The sequence below is a fragment of the Pteropus medius genome, unplaced genomic scaffold (assembly GCF_902729225.1).
Source record: "Pteropus medius unplaced genomic scaffold, Ma_sr-lr_union100, whole genome shotgun sequence".
Classification (NCBI taxonomy): Eukaryota; Metazoa; Chordata; class Mammalia; order Chiroptera; family Pteropodidae; genus Pteropus; species Pteropus medius.
In genome coordinates this window covers 37432607-37446098 of record NW_024354875.1, presented here as the reverse complement: position 1 = coordinate 37446098, position 13492 = coordinate 37432607, and the positions used below count along the sequence as shown (strand labels likewise).

The window sequence follows — 13492 nt, the reverse complement described above, 5'->3', positions numbered from 1 at the left end:
GCCCGCCCCATTGCTATCCTACAAGGACTTAGTGATCAAAAAGTCTGCGAAGGTGACATTGTTCAGCTCGAAGTTAAAGTCTCCTTAGAAAATGTGGAAGGCATCTGGATGAAAGATGGCCAAGAAGTTCAGCCCAGTGACAGGGTTCATATTGTGATAGACAAACAATCACATATGCTGCTCATTGAAGACATGACTAAAGAAGATGCTGGAAATTACTCCTTCACTATTCCAGCCCTTGGACTGTCAACTAGTGGGCGTGTCTCTGTCTATAGTGAGTGCAACTTACATAGTTTTATGTGTACATTGTCAAGTGAGGTAGGGGACTTTAATGAACAGATACTTAAAACAATTTTTAATCATAAATTTTTCATTTGTGTGTGCGTATGTGATTTTGTAGGTGTTGAGATAATAACACCTCTAAAGGATGTCAACGTGATTGAGGGTACCAAGGCTGTGCTCGAATGTAAGGTCTCTGTCCCTGATGTGACATCTGTTAAATGGTATTTAAATGATGAACAGATCAAGCCTGATGATCGTGTGCAAGCCATCGTCAAAGGCACAAAGCAGCGACTAGTGATTAACCGGACTCATGCTTCAGATGAAGGACGGTACAAGCTGTTGGTTGGAAGAGTTGAAACCAGCTGTGATCTCTCTGTAGAAAGTAAAGATTCTTCCATTTAACTTATCATTATTTTAAGAATTCTATGTTCTCAATGTAATAATAACCACGTGATTATTTTATTTTTTCCCCAGAAATTAAAATTATCAGAGGTCTTCATGACCTTACCTGTACAGAAACCCAAAATGTGGTCTTTGAAGTTGAGCTGTCCCACTCAAGAATTGATGTCTTGTGGAATTTTAAGGACAAGGAAATCAAACCCAGTTCTAAATATAAAATTGAAGCTCATGGAAAAATATATAAGTTGACAGTTCTAAATATGATGAAAGATGATGAAGGAGAATATACATTTTATGCTGGAGAAAATATGACATCTGGAAAACTTACTGTGGCAGGTTGGTACATTTATCATTTAACCTAAGTTCTCAAGTGGGGCAATTGTTTTAATTTTTAAAATTATTGCCAATTTTCTTTGAAATTTTCATCAGTTTCTTGCTTTCATGCCTCTGCTTATTCTGTTCTCAAAGGCAGAAGTACTCTCAACACTGCCCCCACCAGTCTACGTTCCAAACGCCCTTCCAGGCAGGAATGCCTTCTCCTGGAATGCCTTCTTCTCTGTGAAGCGTTCCTTATTCTACCCATCTGTATAAGATCCTACTCCTTCAGTCTCAGGATCACTTTACATGTGCTTCTTTGTTGGTCCTTATCATATATTTTTCTTAGTCCTCATTTTTTCTTTTCGCACCATAGTATAAGCTCCCAAAATCTGGAAATGCTTCTTTTTCTTCTTTGTGTACTCCAATATGTTGCATATGAGAGATGATCAATAAACGTTTGGTGAATTGAGCTTTATTTAAACTTTCCTACTCTAAAAATTTACTTATTTTTTAATTACTCTTGCTTAAGTTTTATTTCTTTTGTTCTCTTCTTACATTTTTATAAACCCAATGAATATTTTAAAAAGATAACTCAATTTATCAATATATTTCTCTTATGACATGAAGTAGAACATTTTCATTCAGTAGAAATCCCTAGCCTTAAAATGAAACATCACATCTATAAACCAGTTGTCAAGAAGAAATCAGAGTCATCATTAATTTGTTTGATTCATTACAATTTTTAAGTATTGAGGAGTTGGGATATTACACTGAGATTAAATTGTGCTGTCCATGACATCTGGTATATACAAGTCATGTAGGAATAGTGTTTCTTATTTGATATGAAAGTTTTATGATTTATACTTCATTACATTATAAATTTCCCCAGAGATTTAACTATGAAAACTTCTGAAACAATATTTTAGATCCTGAAATTTGACATATTTAATATATACTACATGTTTTTGAATGTGTAGGAAAAAAAAAAACAAAACTCTGAGCTCCTGTGTGATTTTACTCAATATTTTTTTAACTATCTACCATAGACATTGCTATGAACTCAGGACATAAAAAGGAATAAGGCATGATATTTTTTCTTGAGGAATTCACAATTTAGAGAGGGGAAGATACATCAGCAACTAACTTGCTGAAGAAGTAATTGTTTCTGCCAGTGGATGATGACACTGGAGGCAACGGGGAGAAAACTTCATAGGAAAGATGAAGTCATTTTTCAAAACAGTGATTTTTAGTATATAAAAATCTCTACTCTTATAGAGACATTGATGACTTAGACATTTTGTTTAGCAATTTTTTTCCAATCAAATATAAGACCTATTCCTAGTAAATAATCCTTAGAAGACTAAGTAGAATGCTTTTGAAGAAAAAGGAATTGCGTTAGATGTCATCCAGGTGGTATGCTGCACGTTATGGGTCTCAGAACTCCATATTAACTTGACAGTTGCTTTTCATTTGCAAAACCTTCTTGATTCCAATTTTTCCCTGGTTATCAGTCATACATACTTAGAATAAGGGGTTTCTGTGATACCTTCTCGATATGGGTTAAAATAATCTTATTAGACATTTTGTGATGTTCAAATTCATGTTTTAAAATTTGATATTTTAAATTTGATAAAATCAAAGATTTCTTTATTGTACAAATATTTTTAAAGGACTCACATTTGTACTTCTCTTGTTCCAAAGGGGGGGCCATCTCTAAGCCACTCACAGACCAGACCGTAGCTGAATCCCAGGAAGCTGTGTTTGAATGCGAAGTTGCCAACCCTGATGCTGAAGGCGAATGGTTGAAGGATGGCAAACACCTATCACTGAGTAACGACATCAGAAGTGAAGTGGACGGCCACAAAAGGAGACTTATCATTGCTGCCACCAAATTAGATGACATTGGAGAATACACCTACAAGGTGGCCACCTCTAAAACGTCTGCCAAACTCAAAGTTGAAGGTCAGTGATATAATAACAGATTTATCCATTTCAAATCATATTGCAATCTGGACAATTACATTTTAAAAGCCAAATGGTATAACCATTTTGGATGCCATAAATCTTAGTTTTATAAAATCATTATAAACTCTTTAAGATTTCTTTCTGAGTCATAGACCACAGGTGTGAAATTGTTTACAAGATGTGTTTATGTGAAGAAGCCATTTCTTAGGTTCCAGTTCTCTGAAACAGCTAAATTAGATATTCTCATTCTCCATTCCTCTTTCGCTCTTTTCCAATCAATCTATTAAGCTATAGCGTATGATTTTGCAAATTTCCTTCCATTCAAGTATAGAAAAAAATTAATGTGCAATGTATATTTCAAACTAGATCTCAGGTTTTCCTAAATAATCTCAAGGTGTCTTTTAAACCAGAGGTGCTACATAACTGCAAAATGTTTGATAACCATTCATTTACAAGATGATCAGGTAATGTCTCATTCAGGACTTCTTTTATTTGATGAACCATCTTTATTTTCTAAACCAATCATAAATTTGTCTTCAGCTGTCAAAATTAAGAAGACTCTGAAGAACCTCACAGTGACGGAGACGCAGGAAGCTGTTTTCACCGTCGAGCTAACACACCCTAATGTAAAAGGTGTCCAGTGGATCAAAAATGGGGTCGTGCTGAAACCCAGTGACAAGTATGATATCTCAGTGAAAGGAACGGTTTACTCTCTGAAAATTAAAAACTGTGCCATCGTGGATGAGTCTGTTTATGGCTTCAAGCTTGGAAGGCTAGGAGCCAGTGCCAGGCTGCATGTTGAGAGTAAGTTGACTTAGAAACATTTTGTTATAAGTTGCCAGTTCATGGTCACCATTAAGTTAACTACGTCATTGAATTGCCTCAACTTTCCTTATTAGCCGTCAAGATCATTAAAAAGCCTAAGGACGTGACCGCTTTAGAAAATGCCACCGTTGCCTTTGAAGTTAGTGTTTCCCATGACACAGTTCCAGTAAAATGGTTCCACAAGAATGTGGAGATTAAGCCAAGCAACAAACACAGACTGGTCTCAGAGAGGAAGGTCCACAAACTTATGCTGCAGCATATTTCCCCCTCGGATGCTGGGGAATATACAGCCGTGGTGGGACAACTGGAATGCAAAGCTAAACTGTTTGTGGAGAGTAAGTATCAGGCAGCCCCTACTGCATTTCCCGAGATGATTCCCAGGTAGTCAGTTGTTTGTTTCATCTATTTTTTTCTAAATAAAATATATTAACTCAAGTACTCTCTGATTTTCCCAAGCATTGCATATTACAAAAACCATGAAAAGCATTGAGGTGCCTGAAACAAAATCTGCCTCCTTTGAGTGTGAGGTGTCTCACTTCAATGTCCCTTCTATGTGGCTGAAGAATGGTGTGGAGATTGAGATGAGTGAAAAGTTCAAGATAGTTGTACAGGGAAAACTCCACCAACTGATCATCATGAACACCAGCACAGAGGACTCAGCAGAATACACGTTTGTCTGTGGCAATGACCAAGTCAGTGCCACCCTGAAAGTGACCCGTAAGTAAAAAAATAAATGAATAAATTATATATAGATATATAGATACACATATAGATCTACCTATATACATATATATAACCTAGTAGACTCATTATTATTCCATATGCTACGCATTTCCTTCCTAACCAATTAGTCCACTGAAAAATCCTTGATTGAAACATCTACTGAGAGTTCACACTGATTTAGGCACCATCATCTCCGCCTAGATAAGCTTTTCCAATTAGAATAACATTAAAAGGCTACCTATAAAGATGCTCCAGTGTCTGTCACTTGCTCTTTCTGTTCTTTTGTCATTTGGCATTGTCCTGTAGAGAGAGGGGTACCTGGAAGGTATCATAGCTCCTATCTCTAAACTGTAATCACCTTAACAAACATATTAAATTCTAGGTTTTCATTCTACTCCTTTTATGACTCACATATTGACAAAAAGTCTCCTGGGGTCTCTTTCCTTTCCCTTTTGCAGCAATCATGATCACATCCATGCTAAAGGACATCAATGCTGAAGAAAAAGACACCATTACCTTTGAGGTGACAGTGAACCATGAAGGCATCTCTTACAAATGGTTAAAGAATGGTGTGGAAATAAAATCAACTGATAGGTGCCAAATGAGAACCAAAAAGCTCACACACTCACTGAACATCAGGAATGTTCACTTTGGAGATGCTGCTGACTATACCTTTGTTGCTGGAAAAGCTACCTCAACAGCCACCCTTTATGTGGAAGGTATGGCTTCATAAATGTCATATCCATAAAAATAATGTCAAACACACATTATAAAATGTTAATCAGTGCATCAATTGATGAACGGTAAATAAAATGTGGTATATTCATGCAATGGACTATTATTCAGCAATAAAAAAGTACTGATGCATGCTACAACATGGATGAAACCTAAAAACTTTATGCCGAGCGAAAGAAGCCAATCACAGAAGACTGCATATTGTATGATTCCATTGATATAGAATCTCCAGAATACACATATCCATAGAGACATAGCTTGGCCTAAGTCTAAGGAGAAACGAGAGGGGTTTGGGAGGTGATGGCTAAGGGGTACATGGTTTCTTTCTGGGATAACGAGAATGTTTTAAAATTGATTGTGGTGATGGTTGCACAACTCTATATACTAAAAGCCACTGAATTGTATACTTTAAGTGGGTGAATTATATATAGTATGTGGATTACATCTTAATAAAGCTGTTAAAAAGGTTAATTTTTTTGCATGCTGTTTTTCAGCTCGTCATATAGAATTTAGGAAACACATTAAGGACATTAAGGTTCTCGAGAAGAAGCGAGCCGTGTTTGAATGTGAAGTTTCTGAACCCGACATTACTGTACAGTGGATGAAAGATGGCCAGGAACTGCAGATTGTGGACAGGTCAGTTATTTTGTCTTGCTACATTCCATTAATTCCCAATTTCTTTTTAGTTATCATACATTAAACTTCAATTTCCATTTCATCCACAGAATAACGATACAGAAGGAGAAATACGTCCACCGCCTTCTGATCCCGTCCACCCGGATGTCCGATGCTGGGCAGTACACAGTGGTGGCAGGAGGCAACATGTCCACTGCTAACCTCTTCGTAGAGGGCAGAGATGTTCGCATCCGAAGCATTAAAAAGGAGGTTCAGGTATTATGTACTAGCCAAATTTTTGGAAAAATCATCCATAGTCCATTATCCATAATGTTATATTTTAATTATCGACTTTTAAATTGTCTAACCACAGGAGTCACAGCTGATCCCTACTTGTTTAGATTCTCATGCTGATATCAATTTAGTCAGTTTCCCCTTACTTAGGGATTAAGTGTGTCTTTAGCAGCTGTCAAATTCTTTAATTAAAGCAGCTATAGAAACTTCATTGTCTAATAGATGACTACTTTCCAAATAGCACCAACCAAAAAAGAACTAAAATTTAAACTGTGGTGTTTGCACATCAGCTAAAATTAAGGGGCTTTAGAACAAGGTAGCATTTTCTCATAAGCTGCCTGTTATGGAGAGGCAGGTATGTAGGGACTCAGCTGAGAACATTTTCTTCGAGGTCCAAGAGAAAGACCAGTTTGAGCAAAGCTGAATGCCTAGCAAAGATGCTGAGCAACCATCTTTGTTCTTTACAGAGCTTGTCCTCATGGGTTACAGTCTTTCCACATGATATAATGGAGATAACACGTTAAGAAAAATGTCATTTGAGTTTAGCTTCATCATATTGCTCATCTAAGAAGAACCAGGCATTACAGGCCTTGGGCTGTGGTGAAAACGCCTTCAGTGAGGACTCAAACAAACTGGATATGTCCTCCATTTTTTATTGTCCAATTCTGAACCTTTATTTCCTCACTTTTAAAATTGTTCCTGCCAGTCCACAAGGTTATTGTTCATATCACATAAAATCAAATTGAATAGTAACTTAAGGGTTTTATAAGAAAAAAGTCCACACATATAGTGTCATCGTTTATGTTATTATTAATTACAAAGCAAACATTTAAGGATAAAATCATTACCTCCTTAGGGCAGCCTCCCTCCTCAGTGCTGGTATAAGCATGATTCTCTATAAAAGAAGTTTGGGTACCATTTGCCTAAGGACAGGAAAAATTAGAATATGCTATAATCAGTCATAATATATCATAATGTATAGGTTTTACATGTTCTTCAAATGAGCAGTATTAGGAACAGGTTAACTAAAAGGAAACCATGGCTTCAATTTTCTTTTTATGTTGCTTCGTCAAAAGGTTATTGAGAAACAACGTGCCGTCGTTGAGTTTGAGGTCAATGAAGATGATGTTGATGCCCACTGGTATAAAGATGGCATTGAAATCAATTTCCAAATACAAGAACGACACCAATATGTTGTAGAAAGAAGAATCCACCGGATGTTTATCTCTGAGACCAGGCATAGTGATGCCGGTGAATACACCTTTGTGGCAGGAAGGAACAGGAGTTCTGTTACTCTCTATGTCAATGGTAGGTAGAACTATTAATATCTTTTGTGGCTCCAGCTAGAATAATCCTTCCCCTTAGGTTACTAAAGTTCTGGTAGTTTCTGGATAATTTCTAAAGAACTCATGGTACCATGTGTTTACATCTATATGTATTTTCACATTATACCTATGGAAAAGGGATGGCAGCTGTTAAAATGACTGTTAAGATGCCATTTCCAAAAAGCACCTAATGGCTAGATCTTTATTTAGTTGGTCAACACTATTAAACATCCACTGTGTGTCACTTATAATATACCCCAAATGGGTTTCTAGAAACAGTATTCAGCTCTTCTACTTGGGCCTAACAACTTAAGTACTCTTGGCATTTCCAGATGAGAGGTATTTCCAGCCTCTCGTCTGCAGCGCCTGAGAGAACCTAGAAGTCCCCTTTGAGACCACAGAGGGCCTAGAGAGCCACAGACAATGCAGAACAAGTTCTCTCTGCCCCAGGAACTCTTATTTGGGGGGGATTTCCACATGCTACCAGGTCCTCGGAGGAGTGCCATTAAACTATGCACTTTCCTCATTAGAAACCTTAGAGCTGAATTTGAGGCTGGCCTAGATCTGAGCCTAACCTAGATATGCAGAGAAAATGGAACTTCCATCCCTATCCTTATCTTAGGCCATATCCATCTAAATAGATATCCCTGAGGCAGATGAAGGAACACTAGAAATAATCTCAAGGTTCACAAAAATCAACCATATTGCCAACATTTCCTCAGTCCCTAAGAATCAAATGGTCATGGTATCCAGTTATTCTTATTCCCGTATTAGCAGTAGAGATACTCAGGCTCAGAGAAGTAAATGTCAGTGTCAGAAACCAGCCTCACAGAAGTCATTTCTCCTCCATTTCTGGGTCCTGTGAGTTACCTAGTTCCCCTCACTCATCAAAAAATTAAGTATATGCTTTCATTAGCATAACAAGAACGCTGATTTAAAAAAAAAAAAATCTACCTAACTACATTTAACTAGATCTGAAATAACATTCATTTATTCTTTCATACTTACTGATACAGTTCACTAGCACCTGTATATAAATAAATGGCTAAAACATACACACAAATACTTGCAAAACAAACATACTTGAATGGGATGAGCTACCTCACCATGTGATTTGCCCAAATAACTTTTTAAAATAGATAGCATGTGGAAGTCATTCTAGAATTCTTTAGGGTACTGGCCATTGCTACACTCACACTCAGACCCAGACCAGGAACAGGGGTAATGGTGTTAGGTTGAGAAACTCAACACCTTCAGCAACCCCCTCCCCACGTAGAATATCCAAAGTATCTTTCTAAAGCCATTATCTCTACTTAAGAACAGAATTCTAAATGTTTTCTTCATTCTACCACAAAGAATGTCCTATTCTGAAGCAATTAAAGATGTCACAACTCCAGCGTTTTGTTTCCAGGCACGTGACCATCCCGCAACAAATTAACGTAGAGTTTGATGGGCTCTCCCATGGTCTTGTGCTTTCTCACGAGCTCTTTGTTTTAATTTACTCTCAGCTCCAGAACCGCCCCAAGTTCTGCAGGAACTCCAACCTATTACTGTGCAGTCCGGCAAGCCTGCCCGCTTCTGCGCTGTGATATCCGGCAGACCACAGCCCAAAATTTCCTGGTACAAGGAAGAGCAGCTGCTTTCCATTGGATTCAAGTGCAAATTTCTTCACGATGGGCAGGAGTACACACTTTTGCTGATCGAAGCCTTCCCAGAGGATGCAGCTGTCTACACCTGTGAAGCCAAGAATGACTATGGAGTTGCCACAACCTCAGCTTCACTCTCAGTAGAAGGTAGAAATGCCTTGCTACTTCTTAGCTTTAAATAAAACCTAAACAAAACAAAACAAAACAAAACAAAAAAACAGCTTTTGTGTTCTCCCAGTGCATTTAAACATACAATTTGGAACTCATAAAAGTAGATTACTACTACTCAACCTTGAAACTCTGCAAGTGCTCCACTACGTCATAAATTAAGATAAATCAGCATGCTCCCTTCTACAAGGTCTGTATGGTGACTCAATCACGATAAATCTTGTAATCTCTTTTCTTTAGTTCCGGAGGTTGTGTCTCCTGATCAGGAAATGCCAGTTTATCCTCCTGCCATCATCACCCCACTTCAGGACACTGTCACCTCTGAGGGACGACCAGCCCGTTTTCAGTGCAGAGTTTCTGGAACAGGTAGGTTTACAAGCAAAGGTATCAGTGCTAATATTTGCAAAAAATGATGTGAGAGGAAAGTTTTCTCAACTTTTACTCCATTGCAAACATCTCTCATGTATATCTTGAAGTTTAATGGGACTTCTCCAGAAAACTTACTTTAATTATTATTGAATTAAAAATTAGGTTAGTGTTTTTCAATAGTGGACTGTATATCTAAAAATGATTAAAGTGATAAATCTTGTTATTTTTTTACCACAATAAAAAAAGAATTAGATCAGTGTTTTTTAATGTTTTAAACTTCAGAACATGTCATATTGCCTTTATAATTATAGTTGTACTTTTTTATTTCTTGAAAAAATATTACAGAAACCGCAATTATTATTAGTTTAAATATAAAGCATCTACCAAGGTTTCAAAAGAAGAGTCTATTTATATGTAAGACATTATTCAATCTGTGGACAGTGTTTGTGTGAAAAAGTATATTTCTTTGGAAGATAGTATCCTGCAGTGGTCAAAAGTAAAGGTTTTATAGTCAGAGGGGTTAGATTTGAATCTTTGCTCCACTTTGTGACCTTAGGCAAATATATGATTTCTCTGGTTCTCCTTCCCTCATGAATAAAATAAAAATGCCATGACATTCAATCTTAGAATGTTCATTTCATGAGGGCACGGATTCTGTCTCAGTACTCAGAACCCGATACCTGTGAAGCAGTAGTTACTCGAAGGGAAACTCCATGAGTACAAGGGTGCATCTTTGTCCTAGAATCGCTCTGTATATAGTAGATACTCAATATATAATTGTTAATCAGACAAATTAAGGATTGTTAAATAACTAATACCAGTCACTTAAGACTATTATCAGGATTACATTAGATAACCCAAGTCAGCACTTAGTACAGTACCCATCATATAGTAATCCTTCAATCAGTTAGCGTTAGGATTTTTAGTCAGGGTGTGCTACCCAAATACCATCATCCCCAGCCCTCACCCCAGGATTCTGACATTGGTAGAATGAGACAAAATGTTTGGAGCCATTTCAAGCCAATTATGATTATAGACTGACCTCAGATAGGTCCAAGATAAATCAGCTTCATCCCAAATGAAAATCACACTGTCATTTACTTGGCTATTTTATACTACCTCCAAAGGGAAATTCTCAAAGCTTGGGCATCTCATAGCACTGCTTAATAAGTTTTATTGTTTTGTTTTGTTTCTTATGCTTCTCCCATTAGTTTATGACCTAGTCTCCACATTGCCAAAAGCCATTTTCCTTAACAAGTTAGTATTTTAGTTGGACTTCTATGACCTTATGATTTCCTCCTCTGGGAAATGAAACCCAATGGACCTGTTTGATTTTATGAGCATAATTAAAGGATATAATGTATGCAAAGCACCTATAGGCATGGCTAGCAAGTGACTGGTGCTCAATACTTTAATTTTGTTGTAGCCATAGAGAGGAATTATATAAACATAAAATTCTAGTATTGTGTGACCAACATGGAGAAATAACAGAGTTTGTCACTTTAAAGCATAGTGTTTGAGCAATACTAAACATCAAGAAATGAAGACCGATTTGATAATATTTTACTAACACAATAAAGAAAAATGCAATTTAATATCAAATTCACTAAAGCCACATTAAATAATTCATCTACTCATTGAATTTTTAGAGGAAATTTTTCAAATAAAAATATATGGATTGTCCAAAGTAGTGAGCCTTAACAATATTTGTATAGTGCCTTTTATTTTGTATATCATATTATAGTTTTGCCTTTCAGGTATTACAAAAATACATTCGAAGCCCTCTATAAGACTTCAATTGGAGTAGAAAGAGAAAGAGAAAAATCTCTTATCATTTTATGTGATTGATGTCTTTAAATGTTTGAATGGCCTTCATCAATTCATGAGATCATCAACTCTCATGTGTGGTAATATTTATACACATATATAGGTTTTAGCACCCTCTTGTAAGCATATATTCTAGATGACAAAAATTAAATTCATTAAATAAAATGCCCTTTTAAAAGCTTACCAAATCACACAGTTCTATGCCCCCAGGACTGAAAATATTTACACAACTTCCTCTGACCAGGTATTGCCTTAAGAAAGTAAATGCAGCCCTGCCTTCTACGAATTGGGAGAGAGGGAGGGATTGTGAGTAACTTGCTGAAGCATGGAAGGTGGCCCTGAGCAATCTGGTGGTGCTTTCCTAATAAAGTGTTGCCTACGGAAGGTCTCTGGTGCCACCTACTGGTAGAAGAGCAGTTCAGAGAAATAGAATTTTAAAACTTGTAATAGCATTTTTTCTAGTGTTTATTCTACAGGTAATGAGTCATTATCATTTGGAGGCTTACTTAGTGACAGCTAACTAAGAGAAGTGGTAAATAATTCATCTAGCAATGATGGATGCCCATTGTTCATTTAAGCATCTGTTCAGTTTCATTCTACCAACATTTGTGTTCCTGCTGTGGAGACATTATACTAAATGCTAGGAACGCCAAGACCAGGCCCTTGCCTTCATGGAGGTCAATGTGTAAGTGAGGAGGTGCACAACTAGATGCCAAGGTTGTAGCTGCTGTAATATCCCACATACTCAGTGCTCTTTGTCTGGGAGACAGTCAGAGAAAGACACATGGACAGAGTATTGAAGCATCAATAGTATCATTGAGCACAATGGTGTTCCAGGCAGAGAACAACATTCACAAAGTCATAAAGCTTGCGAGAACCCTTCATGTGCTGGAAATGACAAGTGGTTTAAGTATGGTTGAAAAGCAATGCAATGAGTGGGCAAGGAGGGCCAGATGCTGAAGTGTTTGGTCTATGCTTGGAATTTTAAATTTTGTCTTGTTTACACTGAGGAACCAATGAAGAATTTTTAAGCCACTGAGTAACATGATCAGGTTTGCTATTTAGAAACGGTACTGTGATAGTGAAAGGAGGAATGAACAGATGTGAGAGGTGAGATTGGAGGTAAGGGCCCAGGGGAGAAGCTATCAGCATAGGCTTGGAGAGTGCTGACAAGGCTTCGACTAGAGGAATCAGGAGAAAGAAGGGAGTAAATTGTAGAATTCAGGAGGTAGAATGAACAAGATGTAGAGAGCAAATACAATGGAGTTCTGGGGGTAAGGAGCAGGGGCAGTGAGGCGGGTGGCCTCACAGAAGCTACGTGAAGCCAGTGGCCATCACAGATGGAGTCAGCCCAGCCCAGAAGCACCAAGTCTGTTACCAAGAGAGGTCTCACCTTTTAGCTCGTTTATCATTGGCAATTCATGCCTTTCCTAGTGCTTCATTCAGTTCACCAAGAGAAGAAGTTGTTGGTAGGAATAAGCGGAAAACCTCGTAAGGGGGCACACCAAGCTCTTCATCCTTCCACTTCCATTGACTATTAAACAAAGAAACTAACTACCTCATTCTAGGATGATTGCTAAATTCTATGTGATGGCATTACCTAATATCACATGGCCCTGTCTTTTGGAGTGTTATTGAAGGCACTGCTGATCTCGTCCATGATGTTAGACATTCTTGCTTTATTGGCTGACTTGTGCCAGTGGTTTATAAAGTCCTTTCATAGCTATATTCACACATCAATTTGAAGCAATGAATAGCCCATGAATTATATGTCTCATTTTACAATTGAGGAGACTGCTCCAGAGGGATTAAATGACATCTCTGAGGTCACATAGCTGGTAAGTTGTAGTGTCAGGATTACATTTTCTACCTTTTCTTTTTATCCAGGGAAGTGAAAAGATTTGTTTCTTTAAAAGGAGAACCTGCAGTTTATAAACAACTTAATACTACCATAGGAAGGAGGGGAACATTCATAAACCAATAATAACGCAAAATGCAAAC

At 37.4% G+C, this 13492-nt stretch overlaps 1 protein-coding gene across 1 annotated transcript in view; it reads left to right on the top strand.

Annotated features, from left to right (window-relative positions):
* The window catches only part of TTN (titin), a 295008-nt gene that overhangs the window by 62411 nt on the left and 219105 nt on the right, over positions 1-13492 (top strand). Inside the window, 13 exon segments of the mRNA XM_039855355.1 lie at positions 2-274; positions 401-664; positions 757-1017; positions 2701-2961; positions 3505-3768; positions 3864-4124; positions 4246-4506; positions 4971-5231; positions 5742-5883; positions 5973-6138; positions 7233-7464; positions 8990-9274; positions 9536-9661. Of these exon segments, the coding sequence (XP_039711289.1) occupies positions 2-274; positions 401-664; positions 757-1017; positions 2701-2961; positions 3505-3768; positions 3864-4124; positions 4246-4506; positions 4971-5231; positions 5742-5883; positions 5973-6138; positions 7233-7464; positions 8990-9274; positions 9536-9661 (3057 nt within the window).